We start from the raw sequence: 19,292 nt of genomic DNA, 5'->3' as shown, positions 1-19,292 counted from the left end.
GTGTCTTGAGGGCATTTTTCATTTCATGCAAAGTGTATGTGTATGAAAATAAACCCTGGAGAAAGTGTCTAGTTGGAAATATCAAGCACCCACCATGACAGTAGCCCTCACAAAGCTATTGATGTAAATGGTTTGCACATCCAACCAAGTACTCTCCTTCAGTTTTACAGTGTATTGTCATATAAGCACTCTGGGTGCTTTTTAAGGCCAAGATGGTTTGTGCTTTTTTTTTAAATTAAATTCTAACAAGAAAGAATAACCCTGAAAGAAACTGAGAAATCCTTAAGGGAGAGACCTGCAATTTGGAGACATCTCAGGTTTCAGGATCCTGTGGGCACATGAAGGATAGCAGGTGAGATTATAATGAGCTCCACTGAGAAAGAAAGGCTGATATGCACCCACCTCATAATCTTCCAGCTGCACTCAATGGGCAGTGTAGGTCTGTTCTCTGATTGGAAGAATGAGTAATATCCAGGCATTGGCGGCTCTCCAGTCAGAGCTAATGTGTACTCTGCTCCCAGCTTAAACACGCTTCTCTAAATTCCTCTTAATTAGGATATTATCCTATTAAACAGAATTATCTTTTTCAGACGAGTGGCATGTGGACTGGACTGATGTTGGGCATGAAGAGCTTTGACTTATTTAATTAAAAACATGTCATCAACAGCAAGTGGTATTTTACATTTATACTGTAAATATACTTTCAATGACTTTCAATTTTACGCCACCACGGTTTTGTATGCTGGATTTTTACTGAAGCAACTGAGTTAAAGTACTTTGCTCCAAGGTACAACAAGAGTGATCTCCCAGGGATTAACACCCATGACCCTTCCAGGGTGTTCCAGGTCGCTAATTGCTGACACACTGCTTCTCATCATGTTATATTTTCTCCCTGCTTGCTGAGGTTGTTGCACAGAGGGGTTTAATCAGGCATTTCTGAGGGACACCTTCAGCAAGTAAAGTGGATTCCACACACCCATGGACTGGACTTCACAGACTCCGAGCTTCTGAATCTGTGCTATTGTGCCACATGATCTGACACAAGTAAAGTGGAATTTCCATGTATATACAATATTTAAAGCTCAGGTTCTTTAGGGCAGTTTTAAATTACATTATACATCTGCTCAGCTAAAGCTCTAATCCAGTGTGGCTGTGTACTGTTTTTACATTATCCATTTGTACAGCTGGCAATTTGGAGTAAGTACTTTGAGCAATAATACAACAGGAGTGCCCCACCTGGGAACTGAACCAACAAAAGCCCCCCACGTAAACTAAAAAGCACTCATGTACTGTGTCACAGACGACAGTCACAGGGCATTTGCTAACAAAAAATAAATGTACAAACATAAAGATATATTAGCATCATCTTGAGAAATTCACCTGCCATAGCAATATTTCCACATCTTCCCGAAGATGATGTTGGGTTTTGTTCTAAATTGTTCTAAATGTTTTGTTGGTTTGACCAAGCTTTACATCATATTTCACATCTATTAAATATCTCTGCTACATTTTTTGTGTGCATTTGTGCGTATTTGCGCTAATGAGGAAATAAAATAAAGGCTTTTCTTGGCATTATTTTTAATTTTGTGCCTCCTGGGTCATATGACACATAACAACTCATTATATAACATTTATCTAATTTAATAAAGGCAATTATTCATCTCTACTACTAAAAGGGACATAAAAATAAACTGTGGAAACTATTAACATGTTTACTAGCAAAATCTGTTTTCCAACATATCTTTTGAGAAGAATATGTAAGAGACAATTGTTAGGTGTTTGATCTGGAATAGTTGCAAACTGACAGTTCACTCACACCTGATTAATTTAGAGCTCATTTGGGAAAAAAACAGCAGATGCAGAGAGGACCCAGGACAAATAAATTCAACAAAATTTCTAGTGACACACACTCACACATACACTCTCACACACACAACTATTCACATCCAAAGTCAGGAAGCTGGTGAGTCTTCTAACGACTTTACAACTTCATATAAAAACTTAGCAAGCAGCTATTACTGCAAAACCTCACTGCCACAACCTGACTACATGCGCACACATACACAAACACAACCCGAATACACACATGCACACTGTTACAATCCAGTCTTCCAACTGTATACAATAATCTAAGATGTTAAATTCCAACAAACATAAAAAGACACATACACAAAAAACATAGTTCCAAACTCTGGATGTTACAGTGTAACTCACCATGAAACCTAAAAGGCATATTTTCATAAAGAAAGGTTTAGCCTTTAAGAAGTCTGTAAGTTTAAAAAAAAAAAATCAGAAATAAATGCAACAATAAGACACGATACAAGAAATACACTGAGGAACTAAAGTAAAGCCATGTAGGTCAATAAAACATGGAAACTAAATCACATTGAGCATGGAAAAGAACACGAGGATTCAAGAACACCAGCAAACCGTAATCCAATACATATTCCATCGCCCTCAGAGAAACTTCATTTTATCAAACTACATACTGAAAAATGAACTCCGCACCTCCAATCAACTATTCACACAAGAGAGGGAGCCCCGTATATCACATACTTCATGAACTGCTATAAAGAAAACTGAGAATAGCTCCACGCCGAAAAAAAATAGTATAATTGGTCTATTTAAGACCTGTTTGGCTGCAAATCAACAGCACGACAAATTGTAAAACAACATGAAAACATCCACGAGGCAGCAACATTGCAACACTCATCCATGCGGCTCTCCACTCGGGGCCTTTTCTCAATGTTTGCGATTTTTGGAGGCTGGTGAATTCTGCAGCAGTGGCTCAGCACACTGCGAAAAGCCAAATGGTCCACGGCAGACTACAGTAATTCAAACACTCCTGCCTCTCCCCCTCGGCAAGGTGTCTCCCCAGACTGAAAGCAGAAGAGTTGCCAAAAGAATGGTACCCCCCATGCTTCATTCGCCCCTGTTGCCCTGTGTTGCCCAAGACCTTTTTCCACGCGGAGATATCGTCTGTCTTCGGCGCTGTGGCTGGCAGAGACGCGGCAGAGCCTGTCGCACCTCCCGGTTTCGAATGCCGTAGATGAGCGGGTTTATGCACGGGGGTACCAGCATCAGGGCTAGCAACGTGATGTGGAGGGCGCCGGCGATGTGCGAGGGCAGCGCCTGGTACGGAATGAGCAGAGATGCCGATTCTAGCTGTGCTGTCGTCGCCACAGACGCAGCGTCCCCCAGCTCCCACAGTGTGTCGGAGATGATCTTGAGCCAGCAGGGAAACAGCTGGAGGATGAACATGCTGCAGTAGAACAGCACCGTGTGCCGAGCCCGACTGTTGACGCAGTGGAAGGGCTCCACAGCATTCTGGGCCTCTTGGTACATGCGCACATAGGAGAAGGAGTAGCTGAGGACGCACGCCAGAGTGACGAGCATGCCAGCGAGCTTGCGGAAAACGGCGGCTGCCCTGGGGAAGCCCATGTACCGCTCGACGGTGTCCGGCTCGCACAGCAGCCCCGCGGTGGCCTTGCCGAACGTGCCCCGCCCCGTGTGCAACAGAATCATGTTCCCAACGGCAATGGCCGTGGACAGCAGCCAGGTCAGCCCCATGATCAGACGTAGTCGGACGGCGGTGATGATGCGGAGGTAATGTATGCCATGACACACGTACAGGTAGCGCTCCAGGGCCATGAAGGTGATGGTGAGGAGAGCGCAAAAGATGCAAACGGTGCCGATGAAGTATTGAGCCAGACACCAGCTGTCAAAAGTCAGGGTGCGCCTGTGCAGCAGGCAGTGCAGCACAGTGGGCGCCTGCGTCAGGGTGAGCAACAGGTCACTGAGGATTAGGCTCTTCAGGAGGGCAAAGCGTGGCTCCCAGGAGAGGTCCTCCGAGCGCCCCAGTCCAAACAGTGTGCAGCCGTTCACTGCTGCTGACAGGAAGGAGAGGAGGAGGAACACGCAGACCAGCGCATGCACCTCAGTGTCTGAGGGCAGCATCAACCAAAACAGGCAGGCGGAGACATCCAGGTCCTGAGCAGATCTTGTCCCATTCCATTGTGTGAGAAACGATGAGCATCTGCTTCTGTTACTGAGCTGCAAATGAGAATCCATACTTACTGTAGCAGCAATAGGACAGTCAAGGAAAGGCAAAGCTTCTAGATGTTTTTCTTTGCCATTTCGTGGCTGTGACAACGGAGAGTAATTTCTTGCGACACTTTCGAGTTAGAATCCATTCATGCGCTCTTCTGTGCTCTTCTGTTCAACCTGTTGAGCGGTAACACCAAGGATCCAAGCGCGCTGTTTCGTCATTCGTTACTGCCTCTGCTCATAAGAACACATCAATGGTCGACGAACGTGCAAGACAGCTGTGAAGGCAAGTCAATCACGCATAGCGGCGCTAAAGAATACATTATTGTGATTAGTCTGCTCGACCTGGAAAAAATGTAATTATTCCGTTCGTTCATATCCGTTAGTTGTGGCTTTAAACCCAAACGCGCTTGAGCATCAGACAGTTGGTTTGGACTCGGTCAATCATATTGGCAATCGTTGAATTACATATGAAACACATATTCGTTAAAATATTAATTTAGACAGTTTAAAATACTAAACGAAAATGTGTGACTGCATGCACGCTCGTCTGTGACCACAAATTTGTTGTTTTGAAATATATAACTGTCTTTATTAAGATGGAATTTATGCATTTTTACCTGATTTGTTTTACCACACCAAAAGACAAACAACGGTTGTGACAAACTCTGCATCCTGCTAGAATCCACATTTGAACACTGTGTTTCTTCACACAGCTACTGAATCTTAAAAACCGAATGTTTTGTTAATATCGAATTAAGCGAGCCCTACCATAGTTTTTATTTGCTAGCATTATGTACGAGTAAAAGATTACAACAAAATATTTCGTTAGTTTTACGTATATTACGTACGTATATTTACGTTGAACATGTATTAGAAGGGTTTAGATCATCGTTAGTTGCTTTGTTTCGGAACTCAATTGTTCACACTCTTTGGTTTCAATTACTAGCTGTGCACACCTTAAGAATTTCGTCATCCAATCGGATGCCACTTAGGCTCTACATGTCATGGACTCGCTCAAATTTTATTTTATCCGCCCGAAGGGAATAACTACAGAGCGCATACATTTTTTTGAAAAGAATGCATTGTCAAGTAACAGACCCTGTTCAGGTTAATATGTTAATTAACAGCTCATTATACTTGAGGATTTGCTATTTCTGTTTCCTTTGACAGAAGTATTTTTGATTTACGAATACTGTAATGTACTGTAATGATCATGTTTGTCACGGCTTTAGTTGTTTAATTAGTTGCAAATAAACCCCTTTAGACGAACATATCCTTTAGTCTTGTCAGAATTTTTTGTAGCTTTGAGGTTTAACTAACGACCAAGCCGTCAACTACAACCATGATCAAGGTCTCTAACCTTTGTTCACAACTTCATAGCCTTCCTGAGCAGCGATCAGCGATCAAGTAGTCCCTATCACCCTGATTTAAGGACGGAGTCTGTCATACCAATCCTTGATTTGATTAGGCTACCATATATGGTATATCATGCCATTTTATGCAAGAACATGGATGCATTGTAAAAAGATATAAATCTAATCGAAATTACATTTATACTTTAAATCGCAAACGCTTAAATAGGCTATACTGTTACGAACACAAGTATTGCCACTGAAAAAATAATAAAATAAAAATTAAACCAAGACCATAGTGATACAGTGGCGTGATTACTGAATTGTGGCGGAAAATCTATTCTGACGTTGTGATCTCCCTTGGGCATCCCTTCTTGCTGGAAAGAGTGCCGCAGGAGTCAGGTTTCGGAAACCCATTTTCATTTGACGAGCGTGGTACTGGAGGGCTTAACCATATCCTAAAACAAGGTTAACTCATGGTCCAAGTGTCACCCGCCACTCACTTCCTCTTTCCTCTTTAACTTTTGAGAAATAATACATATTTATATAGAGACCTATTACGTTCATATGCATAAAAATTAAAATGCATGTACCGTGGGTATAACGTTACATTTCATTCAGGGCATTTTTTTGTTGTTTTTTTAGTAAATACAATTACCCATCAGCCACTTGTTAAAATGTGCCGTTATTACTATAGTGTGGTTTCCTAATCATTATAAATCTATGTTTTTTTTTTTTTTTCCAAAATATATACTTACTTGTTTTTACCCGAAGGAGACACAAGTCGATGATAATGAAGATGCTTTATTCTGAACGAAATAAACAATTGCTTTGCATCGTTTAAGAATGCGTTATATGTTATTTATACAGGTAAAAACAATCGTTATTTATTCCTACTTATCGATATGAAGTGGAAAATGTTGGGCCCCTGGTCGTCATGTTTCTGAGTGTTACATAGAAAAGGGCGACACGTGTTAATGGCTTGTGAATTTAAACACTTTCCCTTTGTATCGTTAATGCAATGTCACACATTCTATATTTATGCTAAAGGTAATTTCTTAGACACATGTGCATGAGCAATACCTTATTCCCACCTGCTCACTCATGCCTGTATATTTCAGATATGCTGTGTACTTAATAATCTTCCATTTTGTAGTTTATGCCTTGCTGTACTGATGTACTCTGGCCAATATCGATTTAATTGGGTGGGAGTACATCCATACTGTAGGTGGTGTGTTGGTGTATGCGGTATGTTCAGGAGTGGACCTCCTGTCCCCCCTCCCTTTACTAGATTAGTCATCAGTATACTGCTTCCCCCTACCTTTTTAAATCGTAATGATCTTGTCCTTTTTAGCCAGGTCCACTTCATATTGTCTAAGTGTTTCCTGTTTGTGCATTAATGAATCTAAATCCTTTTGTATCAGTAGTTAATTGGCATTTAGCCCGTGGTTTTCCCCCTTGCTGTTGTATTCTTAGGTTTTCTCCCAAACCCCACTGGGATAACAGTAATAGCAGTGCTGCTACCTGAAAGCCAGTAAATTTTCAAGCCACTCAAAAAAGGAGCTGAAGAGCCCTGGTCTATAGTATGGTGTCATGTACTTTGAAGACTTGGATTGAAGACGTGGATTACCATACATGTATCATTGGTAGAATCCTTTTTACAGTGTTGGATATTATGAGAAGTGTAGTAGATCACCTGCCTAGAGAGAACGAGCAAGACACATGTGATGGTCTGATTTACCCTGCACCCTGAACCCCTCTCCTCTTTCTCCTTCACACGAACATTTTCAGACATTGAGTGGGCCACCTGAGTCAGCAAATAGTAAAGGCAGTTTTAGGTAAGGTTTTAAATTTTTACTTTTGGACACACTCCATCCTTGGTCAGCATCAAGGGAGTGGCATTCTATGATAGAATAGCTTGTGAGGAAAAGCACAGCTAAATACTGGTTACTTATTTGGTTGTTGGTACCTTCAAACACATCAAGATGGGAAAATATTCAACCAAACAATCAATACTTGACAAGCCTCCAAGGCAACACCTGGCTAACAGGTATTTCTCACAAGAAAAGTTCTGATTGCCAGTTATTGTCAACAGGCGAAATAAGCTGACTAGTCAACTAGCAATGTATTATAGCTAGAGCTAGCTACTTACAAGTCAATCTGCAGAACTGGTGAAAAAGGGGAAAGACCATTCCAGACGTGTAATGATAAAAAATGCTCATCCAACAAACGCAAAGCAGTCATTTGCCAACATTTCTTAACATTGTCAAAATGTGACCTGCACATGAAAGATTTAAGGGAAGATGACATACAGTAGGTAGACCTTTACTTGCAAGTATTTGAGTCAATAGAAAAGGAGAGTGAAAACAAAACACAAAAAGACATCAGCTACCCTGCACCCTGGCTGGAGATGACAGTGACTAACAGATACCAAAAAACAACAAAAACAGGGAAGAAAGTTTTTTTTTTTCAGATCTGACAAAATCCTCCATGCTCAAAATGTACTTTTACTTCTCCATTTAATTATGGTGCATAATAACAGTGTGTGAGCACATTCATATTTCCTCATAAAAGTTTTTATAGACAAAATGTGGGGAAGGGCAGGGGCTTGTCGATAAGGATGTTTTGCATAGTCCCAAAATATTTCTGACATCTCCGGATATTGTAATAAAAATATGAATTATATGGTGTGTATGATAATGGGGTAAAAGTGACGATTTTATTTCAGTGGAACGCAGTGGAACGCAGATGGCACAAATGTCACTAGGTCTGGTGACAACTTCACAAAACAAGAAACACTCATGGCACCATCCTGGAAGAGGACATTGAAGGGGGAATGTTTCTGGAGTTTGTTCTGGCATGACACTGATCCCGTCTTTAGTTTATAAATACCCAACTTACTCTCCTGCCAGGAGCATCCATCAGTTGCCATTAGTTTGGGGTGGGGATGGGCTTGGGCTGCCCACCACCTTTCTCCTTATTTAGTTTGGAAGCTCTCGGGGAGGCCTCCAGCTTCCCAGCTGCTCATCTTGGGAATGCCTAAGAATAGAGTAAGGAAAGGAGGAGTGACGGAAGGAAGGGTTGCCAGCTGGAGCTGTCCATCAGCCTGGATCAGAAACATGGAGCTGCAAGAACAAGCTGGGTCTCCTCCTTCAACAGTATAGTGCAGGGACACCATTGTCCCCGCAGAGAGCAGACATCAACACAACCAAATGTGTTTTTAATTATTTGTATGCTGCTTGTAATACCAAAATACACACACTCAGGGTGTGTGTCCACAGGTTCTTGGTACCTGATGTTCCAAAGCAATCTACTGAAGTGTATGAGATTCATTATTATTGTAATTGTACTGTATTTATTTGCTCAGCAGATGTTATTACATACTGTAGGGGGTGCCCTATATTGGTTATATTTTTAGTACTACAGCTATCCAATGATTTATGCCAAGATAGTTCTAATGTGAAGAATAAATGCTGAGAACATTCTGATTAAAATGCTGGGGAGTTATTTTTGTAATCTTAATTTCTAGCTGAAATTACTTGTGAAAGATTGCAATGTGCGTTTCGCCATAGGAGTATAATCTTATAGATACAGAATTAAATTGACTCTTTAAAGTTAAGTATGTGTTTCCGGAGTCTAAGAATAGCATCACACCTACCCTCAGTTCTGCACTGTGCCTCCTCAATACATGCCTGTTACCACAGTGTGCACAAAGTGAAGACTGACCTTAGAAATAATTGGAAATCATTTATACCAGCCAAATGTGACTACTAGACAATTATAGTTTATCTTTAGCATGTTAAGAGCAGTTATTCTGGTGTGGTGTTATTCACTTATGTGAGCTTAATGTTGAATGCATGGGAATAGATTGGTGAAGCCTGGGAAGAGGCGTGACTGAAATGACAGCCGCTATACCTGCACTTTTAGTATGCTAAAAGCAAATAGAAGTATTCAAAGAACTCCACAGTTTTACAAGTTTATTCGACAGCATACCTGTCTCGCAAGCTACAGTCCCAGTTGCTACACCATGTACGTATGGTTATTAATAATATATTTTCCAGATGTTTTGAAAATGACACGCAACATTTTGTTATCTCACAGGGCTAGATATGGAGTTTCAAAAGCAAATGGGAGTTGAATTGTCTGAATGAAAGCCTTTAGTTCTGTTGCCTAGCTGTGGTTGCCTAGCTGTGAGGTTCATTTGAGGGAGGAGGTCTTAGCTTAGTTCTACTTAAGCATGAGGGATCTCAGTCTGAGAAAGTACAAAAGTCATGATTTGTCTGGGAAACATGATTGCCTGCAGAGTCGTGTCACTCTCAGTAATGATGTACTGGTGTCAATCAATGATGTTAATTATACTTTTTCCCTTTAACAGTTCCTGCTTCCATTGAGCATTTCTTGTGACACTGGAGGGAAGAATTCAGTTAATCAAAGGCCTATAGAAAACACAAAAAATTAAAATCAATTCCCTTAAGACTTTCTCTCAATCACATATGTGCTCCCACTTTCAGGTACTTGGATGACTATTTAGTTTAGTTTTTGTTTTTTTGTTTTGTAACAAATTGTAACAAATCCTGTTCTAATGAAAAAAGGGAATTTCAGGTTGTAACTGGACATCATTTAGGTCAATGTAGTCTGGAGGGTTCATTTTCAATTGTCACATAGCCATAATTATCATATTTTAAGAGCTATCCTTTATAAATTTAATCCTCTCAAACAATAATTTTCAGAAACTGGAGGCCAACAGAATTATGTGATTTGTTTTGGTGGTTGAATCAAATCATATCAGATAACCTTAGATTGATGTGTTTATGTTTGTACATTTGTATGGATTGACCATATGAGGATAAATACCCAATAGGCAGGAAGGGATAGGAGTGGTTCTATCACACTCTTCATGTGAAATATGCCTTTACTAAAGGGGCTAAGTAAAATGGTGGATTTACCACCCATAAATCCATAGGGCAACTTGTGTCCATTATCTTGATGGCCGATGAAAGGGCATTGTCTAATGCCATATACAAAAGGTGACTTAAATCATTTCCTAGAATGGGAATAAGTTATTTCCTGTTGAAGAAATATCACCTATGTTACTGAGATACTATGAACTAAGATAAAATATGAAATGTCTCTGTATGGCTAAACATAAATTATACTTGCATTGTTTAAATACACTCTCAGTAGAATATACACTTACATATATTTTTAGTTGCAATAGATCAAGTGCAGCAACTTCAGAGGGTGAATAAAGGTTCACCTCATCCTACTGTCCTTTTCCCAATTCGCAACTTAACTACAAGCAGTATCTAATATGAGAAATTGGCCTCAGTAGTTTCAACTCTTTTAAAAAATATTGTAGAACATGGGCTCATGCTTTGTACTTACCAGAAATTAACCACTAAACACTGCAGTTAAGGTTTCAGCAAGATTTATTAGCCGATTAAAAAGCACCAGCGTCTGAATCTGACTGTGGAGCTGTGCTCACGCTGTTGGGACTGTAAAGTCTACCAGCTGATTAGGTCACCTTCATCAATATGTACAGAACTCCCTCAAGCTTGGAATGACTTTAAACAGTGAAATGAATGTAGCCAGCAATCCTCTGTAACCCAAACGTCTGAGCCATCACCAAAAGTACATACAGCATCTCTAGTCAACTAAAAATAAGCCAATCAACATTGGGGACTTGGTCATAAATCACACTGAAGAAGATGGGCTGCCTTCCAGTGTGCCCTGCAGATACCACAATATCACAGAGATTTAAGGATCTAGCATGCTCCAGGTAAACTTGTCTGTGTAAGTCTCTGTTTCCGTATTTCGTAATGTATCAGGGGATGTGCAAAGGGTGACTATCAATAATGGATGCCACCTAATGGACATGATGGGTGTAACTGTTGTCTCTGACTTCTCAGTTGAAGAAACAGATGTACAAGTGATGAGATCAAGTCAGCCAAAAGACTGCTAAAAGGGCTGTGATAAGGTTTTGTAATTCTGTGCATATGAAAACAAGAAAAAAAAATTTCACTGCAGAAATACAAATTTAAAAAGTGGTTTGAAAGAGAGAGAGAGGGAGAATGAGGGTGAGCCTGTGCTTGTGACTGGAACAGCTGACTGTCCTAAACCTCGGTAATGGGTGTAATCTTAATTCACACTTAAAAGAGCACTTGCTAAATGAGCTCTGTGGAAACCAGGGGGGGGAGTATAGAATGTCACAGAGATTGCTTAGCTTTCTTCTACCAGTCACAAAGGAGGCAAGAGGGAAGACGGAGAAAGAAAAATAAATTATTACTTACACAAACAAATCACACAAATAATATGGCAACAACCATTTCCTTTCACTGTTCAGTCCAAAACTGAATAGGCAACTTACAAATGTTAAAATAACTGATCATAATCTTAAAGAAATTTATCTGAGCAACAGCAAAAATAATAAGTCATATACAAAAATATTTTCACATGTTAAGGAACGTCATTGTGCTCTGGGCAATGCAGGTGTATGCATGCTGTAGTCTGTTCATCTCCTAAACCAGACAGCCTAGACAGGCAGAGTGAATTTAATTTTTGCTTTACATTCACATTATAAAACAATAAACTTTTCTCAAGTTGACAGCCTTTTGCTATTTGTTACAGAGTTGAAAAGACTAAAAGATAAATCCGTCTGATTTAAAAGGAGTGTTGCAAGTGAAACAAAAGAAACATGTTCTATTGTGTTTGGTGTGTTCTGTCTATTGGCTGTGTGACAGGTAAAGATCATCTTTTTTAAGGAAGGATGTGTTATTTTGCTTCCTGTTCCCATTCTTCTGTGTAGATGCCAATTAGTAAAAATCTTTGATGCCCAAATAAAATAAACCGGAATTAATGAACTGAATGAGCTGAGTGATATCACAATGAATGCATTTGCATCAAATACTGCAAACTGTAGGTGTGAGCATGGGTGTGAGTGAGTTGTCATATATTAAAGTAGTCAGTAATTGATTAGTTCTGGCTTGTTATTCCTGCCCACTCAACACTTTCTCTGAAATTCCACGCGCAATGTATGTATATTTTTGGCAGTGTCATGAACTAGGTAGGACATCAATTAGCTGTGTATGTTTGTGTGTGTGTGTGTGTGTGTGTGTGTGCCCACAGGAGTGTGTATTTGTATGTCTTTGTGGCTTTGTGTGTGCTTTGATTGCTGTTGTGTTGTATGCAGAAGCCTGTCTTAGGAATTAAGTATATTTGCCAAGGGAATGAAACTGAAGCACTCCATGGATTACAAGAGGAAACTTGATCAGATATGGAGGAGGATGAGATGGAGCTGACAAGGTCACCTCTCCTATGTTTGTGTGTGAACAGTTGGTGAGAAATAGAAAAACAGAGAACAAGGGATGGTAAAGTGGTATAATTACAGCAAATTAAGTAAACATTTTCATGCATTTGATGGAAAAGAGAATCATATGTTACCTATTATGTTATATTTCATGTTACTCCTTGCAAAGGCTCATTAAATAACCTTAGAAACATCCTGATGTGTAAATTATATTAAATGTTTAGCTGTGCAGAGCTTAAGTTGCACTCAAACGCACTCAAAACCAATGAGTATGTGAACCTTACAGAATTTTGGAAAGCAAGTGAATAATTTGTGTCAAGATCCTAAGTGATAGGTTCTGCTGCCCACAATGTCCTAAGACATCAGGAGCTGTCTAGCTGCCAGATGCTTAGTTGAACCATTGCCAAAATAACCAGTGACTCTGCTATTTTTTTCATAAATGTCATTGAGAGAGCTTATCCTGTCCTTTAGCTACATAAGGGGAAATGAGATGTGGGGGTATATGTAAGCAGTGCCATGACTGGCTGGTGGGAGCCCATGCAAGGGACTTCTTGCCCAATCCTGAGTATTTTCTCTTAAAGCCTGAGGTCTGAGGGTACATATTAAGATGAGAAGTCTTGTAGGAGAGTCAAGTTGTTTTGGATGACTGTGTATCAAGCTGTCTCCCAAGTTCTCTGTATTCTCTGACATCTACTGAAACCATGGTAAGAAACGGAATGGGCAAGCATTAAGAAAAAATAAGGTTATATGTATATATAAAAAGTGATAAAAATGTTAGTATTTTTTTCATTACAGATGAGTGGACTGAGTGGTTTTTTCTGGATGTACTAGCTCAAAAGACTGAAGACGCACAGGAAATTGCCTGGGATCAGGAAAATTATGGAGCCTGCTCTGACCCTCATATTCCATTTTTCTCATATTCAATTTTTCCTAGCTATACTCACACACACACACACACACACACACACACACACAGCTGGCTCCTTAAACCTCTGCATAGCTTTGTATTTGCCTGTGCCTGATTTAAAATTTTTAAAAATGACTCCTCTCCTTCTCTTCCTTTTTTGTGACCAGCAGAGGGTTCTGGTCTCTTGTTAGCCATAGCCTGTTAACTTGTTAGTTCTCATGAAATGCTGCTCTTTGTGAGCTTTGAGTTGTGTGTTGGGAATAGATGGTGACTGTGGGGAATAGCCATAGCATGTTCATACTTTAGGTAAATGTTAGGCAGATTGATCCTGGAACAGATAGAAATGTCTCAGCGTCAGCTAGGTTATTATCTGAGCATTGCTTGTCAGACATGTCTTCCTGAAACTGTATTCCTTATCTTTGCAGATAATGAGCAGAAAAACATTCTAGTTAAATGACATTCTAATTAAATAGCAGTGACCGGTGCTAATTGGAGTTCCTCGAGAAATGTACAGGATTGTGTTATTAGAGCAAGTATGTTCATGGTAATGATTTAGATCACAACTCATATTTGTTATACTGCTTGCTGAAATAACATAAATGTACTGAATTTTCAGTACATTTAGCGGTAGGTTACAATGGGTTTGTTAATTCTTGAAGGGTTATATGGGTATGAAACTGACTCATTATTCACTAACTACCCAACACAATAATTACAGAGGGGGCATAAATCAAAACCAGCAGGGAAATCAGAGCAGCCTGTCACTAGCACTATATCTGACTTGTTAAATCTCCTTGTGTTCCTTCACAGGGTCCAGGCATACTTGTGCTATTACTCAGTTTTTTATATGATCTCTTCTTGGGAGTACTAATCCTTGAGTGTTCTTAGCTATGCACTTGTGCATCTGTTTGGCCCAGTTCACTCATGCTTTCTGAATGCATAAATGAATATGATCTCAGCTTACATCCAGGCGTAATTAAATTTATTGCTGCAGACCTGCAACAGCAGCACAATACAGAAAATGAAAGTTACATTAGATTTATTTATCTTGATAGAAGCTATCACCTGAATCTTATTGCTCATATTTATGTGGTAGCTACACCTTTCACATTAATCTGTTCAGTGTGCTATATGCAATAGCATAGTATTATGTCTGCTGAAGTTAACTCTGGCTGGTCCAACCATTACATATGAAAAACCAAAATTCCTGTCTTTTGAAAGGCACACTTCCACAGGCCTTTCATTGTAAAGGCCTTGTCAGGCAATACAACAGTGGGGGCATAATGATGGGACTTCAAATATGGGTACTCAAATTAGACTTTGCAGTCATGTTCATCCTTTACTTGTAACTGACACTTAGTAGTGACCACTGTTTGACTACTGCCCCACGTCTCCAACAGTTACATATGGAGCTTCCTTTATCAACTCATCAAATTTTAGTCAGGACAGAGGCATAAGGATAGTATTGCCAAAGATTTTTTTTACTACCGATCAGTCATTGAGTGCAACTGCCATATATTCACAATTAGTATCATATGATAAAGGAGTTTTTCTTTTCCATTACCCTAGCAGTGCAGAGAGAAGCCATTGTAATGGCCGGGTTTAATGAAAGTCCCTGGTCCGAGGTCACTCTGACATTGTGCATATGTTATTCATTGCTGAAGTTGTTATTTCTGTCCCCTGCATCCCAGCCCACTGATGCCCAGACCGATGCTCGCTCCTTCCTGAGTGAGGAGATGATTGCCGGTGAGTGTGAGCCCATTTATCTGTGTAAAGGCTTGCTCGCCTGCAGTGAGCCAATGCAAGATAATGACCTGGAACGCATTCAATACATTATCCTTGATGTTGAAGAATTTACCAAATAATAAAGGACAAACAGTACACAAACACAGCACCCCCCTCCCCATCATTACTATCGTGTTTATGGCCATGCTATCCCAGAGTTCAAGGCGGCCTTCGACATGTTCGACACCGATGGCGGCGGCGACATCAGCACCAAGGAGTTGGGCACCGTCATGAGGATGCTGGGTCAGAACCCCACCAGAGAGGAGCTGGATGCCATCATTGAAGAGGTTGATGAGGATGGTAAGGTCATAGGCCATGAGTCATGTGCCCTTACTTGGTGTCCTTGCAAGTCGATGTGAGAGGAAGTGCTGTCCTGGTTGTGTGTATTCTTTGTCCACATGCATTTGAGCCTATCTGCTTTTTTGATGTTTTCATGTGTGTATTTTCCCCTAACTTGTCTCTTCCACATCCCTTGGTACACTCTACCACCCAGGCAGTGGCACCATCGACTTTGAGGAGTTCCTGGTCATGATGGTGCAACAGTTAAAGGAGGACCAGGCTGGCAAGACTGAGGAGGAATTGTCTGAATGCTTTCGAATTTGTGACAAGTATGTCAGCTCTGGCTCCAAATTCTGACAGAATTTTCAGTCTTTTGCTCTCCATTATGATTTCATGCAGACAATGTACCAATGTCAGATCAAGGAAATTTTTCTTTAGTTGTTTTGTATGTGACTTTCATACATAGTACCTTGCTCCATCCAGTTTTATGGAAATAAAATGGAAAAATGGAGTTTGCAGATTTGCCAGTAGCCATTTTCTCTTTGAGAAACAGGTGTGAATTACTCATGACTCATGCTACAAGCACATAGCTTTGATATAACATAATTTCCAGGTACTGAAGAATCCATTTTATTTTTTGTGACCTGAACACATTCATCTGAATATAAATGAGTGACAATCAGTAATCATAGAATTATCAAGGCAGCATCCTTACATACTCCCACACAGGCACAAACACACACACACACACATTTTATATCTGTACACATCTAGCACACAGTTACTCAGGAGACAGTTAAATATGGCTTAGTAGTGCATTAGTTTTAGTGTTCAACTTCCATGACCATGAAGTCAGTCAGCCCCTTACTTATCCTTTTTTTGTTGACAAAATGTAACATCACTAATGTGTATGACAGTTTTTTGGAGGTGGCAGGTGGGTTGTAGCATGTATATAGCTCATGTTTCTTTACTTTAACTCTGCCTCCACCACCCATCCTAGGAATGGTGACGGCTTCATCGACCGTGAGGAGTTTGGTGAGATCTTGCTCGCCACAGGGGAGCCTGTGACAGAGGAAGAAATTAATGAAATGATGGCAGAGGCTGACAAAAACAATGATGGCAAGATTGACTTTGACGGTAAGATGCACAAACTGGCCCCAAAATGCATGCATATGTACACATTTACAAACACACAAACTGAATTATTTATAATGAATGATTGTGTATGTGTTATCATTTACGTTCATTACCGCCAACTGACATTCATTGTTGTACAGACACTGTGTCTGTGCATTCATGTGAATTTTATCCACCTGAATTCTAAAATTTGTAGACCTGTGTATGTCTGTGTTTGTATGTGCTTGAAGATATGTGCATGTGTGCATTTGTGTGTGAAAGAAAGGAAGATGTGTATGTATGTGTGTGTGTGTTCGATGGTGGGGCTGTATCAAGTACATTGGCTTCCTCGGCAGGTCTCCTTGTCAACGGAATTTAATTTATTGGAACTGAATTATTTTGCGGAGTGGCTCCGAGTGATGTCTATTGTCAGGGAGATGAGTGATCTCCCTTTCTCCTGTCCTTTCCTAGGCTCACTAGCATCTCTGACTGCATGGGTCTGCTTAAGACAGACCTGAAATATGCCTCTTTTTTTCTCTGGCTTCTTCTTTCAGAATGGCTGAAAATGATGGAAAATGTACAGTAAAGAAACAAGCAACATTCCTCTGCTACCTGAGTGTGGCACCTTCCTAATATGTGGCACTTGATGTGAAGAAATCCCTCCCCACACTAAAAGAGGAAAAAAACGATGGGGATCCAAGAGGAACTGGAGTATTCAGCACCCCTCTGTGACAGCACCACCTTCTCACTGGCATTGTGGGGCTCAGAATGTGCATAAATATATACACTAATATCTTAAGAACGAACCACCCCCACCATTGCGTTACAGCTGTCTCTTTCACACTTGCTATTGTTTAAGACGGACGTGCTTGCGGATATGCTCACATGAAAAAATAAACCTGCTTCCCAGCTTTGCTTCTGATGCGTCTTTGGCTTGTAAAGCATTCTGTTTACCTTGCATCTTTGTCATTTGCATCTGATAACTATGACATGTGCCTCAAGCACTTCTCCAAATGCAAATCAGACAAGAAAAATAACCAGCTGGAATTAATCGATTCATTCATAAAATCAGAGTCTCATCAATGGTGGGTTTCTGTGCACAGTGGTAAGGTGAGGGTGTCACGATGGAGGCTGGGACACAAACACGGACCACGGGGGTTTCAGGTTCCAAGCAGTTTATTCGAAAACGTCAGGCAACTCGTAAACCAGAAGCAGGCAGGGTCCAAAAAACAGAAAGGCAGTCCAGGGACGAGACCAAGGTCGGGAACTGGAGCAGGCAGGGTCAGGAACCTGGCAGGCAGGCAATCAGGCAATCGAGTTCAGGTGCCAGGCAGGAACGAGGTCGGAGCGCAGGCAAGATTGGAGAACGGGCAAGACAACAAGCAGAAAACAACGGCGGGGGATGAAACAGATATGAAAACACTGCAACAAACTAGCAAACAAGAGAGACAAGCAGGGCAGTAGGGCTGGGCTGATGAGGGGATGGGAAACAGGTGTGCGGGTGGGCAAGAGAAGGCAATAGGCGGGTGGAGACAGGGCGGGGAGCGGGGCAGGGCTAGAACACAAGGAAAAACAAAAAAAACATGGACCGGGGAAAACGAAAACACAACAGCGGGAGGGGGCGGGAGTACTGACAGAGGGTGTCCTTTTGGCATTGCGCCATGAAACTATCAGAACATCAGCAGCTGCTCCAAGCATTCACTTATGGGCCATAGTTAGGTCTGTGTGGCCATATCTCAGTCCTTCATCTACATTACTACAAGTGGAGTGTTCCACCTATGGCCAAGTCTGGACCCCTACATAAAATTACATTGCGCGCGCACACACGCACATACGCAGTACCTGCTCCGTGACAGTTACAATGCCATTATAGTATTCACACATTAAAAATTAAAAATTCTAAATAAACCACAGAAATTTCTTCGAGGTGTTAGGGGGTGCTATGGCTATCCTAGGGGTAGCTACAGCACCCCCAAGCCCCTCCCTGGTGCCGCCCATGGCCTCGCCTCCCTCACCTCCACCTGATCTGTCCTCCATGCCAGCCAGCTAGTAAAAGTCTGCTGTGAGCAGCCGCAAATCTGTGGAGACTGTTGCCTCTTTGGATTTCCTTTGATTCCTTTGATCCTGTCCGTTGCAGTGATCTTCCTTACAAACAAGGCTTGAAGGATAAGTTAATTCATTCTATCACTCTGCGACTCTTGGACAAACCCTAAGGTAATATAGCCTACCTTGCATCAGACTTTTTTGCCTGTGCTGTACTTACCCTGGCTACCCTGGCTACAGCTAGGTGGAGGGAGTGTGTCTCCTCCATCCCTTTAGTGCTCAAAAGATATAATACAAGATAAGACAGAAACAGTAAAACATATTAACAGAGCATGACGGTCAGCATCACCATCCTCAATGAAACAAACAAAATGTGAAATCATAGTTGTAATACAGTTTTCTTCAGATCATCGTGTAGTCTTCATCCATAATGAAGAAAAAAACAGCTCTTTTT

General features: G+C 41.0%; 2 protein-coding genes across 2 annotated transcripts; one reads left to right on the top strand and one right to left on the bottom strand.

The window, feature by feature from the left end:
* Positions 1-2,922: 2,922 nt before the first annotated feature.
* LOC118780369 (olfactory receptor 2AG2) lies at positions 2,923-3,957 on the bottom strand. The gene has a single exon (XM_036532817.1). It carries the CDS (start codon positions 3,955-3,957, stop codon positions 2,923-2,925), a length of 1,035 nt encoding a protein of 344 aa, XP_036388710.1.
* A 9,359-nt stretch (positions 3,958-13,316) lies between these two features.
* On the top strand, positions 13,317-17,705 carry LOC118780881 (troponin C, skeletal muscle-like). Its single transcript, XM_036533632.1, has 6 exons — positions 13,317-13,412; positions 15,307-15,361; positions 15,557-15,700; positions 15,894-16,008; positions 16,680-16,816; positions 17,350-17,705. The coding sequence occupies exons 1-6, from the start codon at positions 13,410-13,412 to the stop codon at positions 17,379-17,381; spliced, it is 486 nt and encodes a 161-aa protein (XP_036389525.1). The 5' UTR covers positions 13,317-13,409; the 3' UTR covers positions 17,382-17,705.
* Positions 17,706-19,292: the final 1,587 nt, after the last annotated feature.

The sequence above is a fragment of the Megalops cyprinoides genome, chromosome 7 (assembly GCF_013368585.1).
Source record: "Megalops cyprinoides isolate fMegCyp1 chromosome 7, fMegCyp1.pri, whole genome shotgun sequence".
NCBI classification, from domain to species: domain Eukaryota; kingdom Metazoa; phylum Chordata; class Actinopteri; order Elopiformes; family Megalopidae; genus Megalops; species Megalops cyprinoides.
The sequence above is the reverse complement of the archived record's forward strand: the minus strand, read 5'-3'. Positions and strand labels throughout refer to the sequence as shown.

Bases quoted from the DNA above. Each gene is read 5' to 3' on its own strand.
- LOC118780369 (XM_036532817.1), bottom strand. From the start codon at position 3,957: ATGCTGCCCTCAGACACTGAGGTGCATGCGCTGGTCTGCGTGTTCCTC.
- LOC118780881 (XM_036533632.1), top strand. The intron at 15,362-15,556 runs GTGAGTGTGAGC...ATGCTATCCCAG, and splicing joins GAGTGAGGAGATGATTGCCG to AGTTCAAGGCGGCCTTCGAC. The intron at 16,817-17,349 runs GTAAGATGCACA...TTCTTCTTTCAG, and splicing joins TGGCAAGATTGACTTTGACG to AATGGCTGAAAATGATGGAA.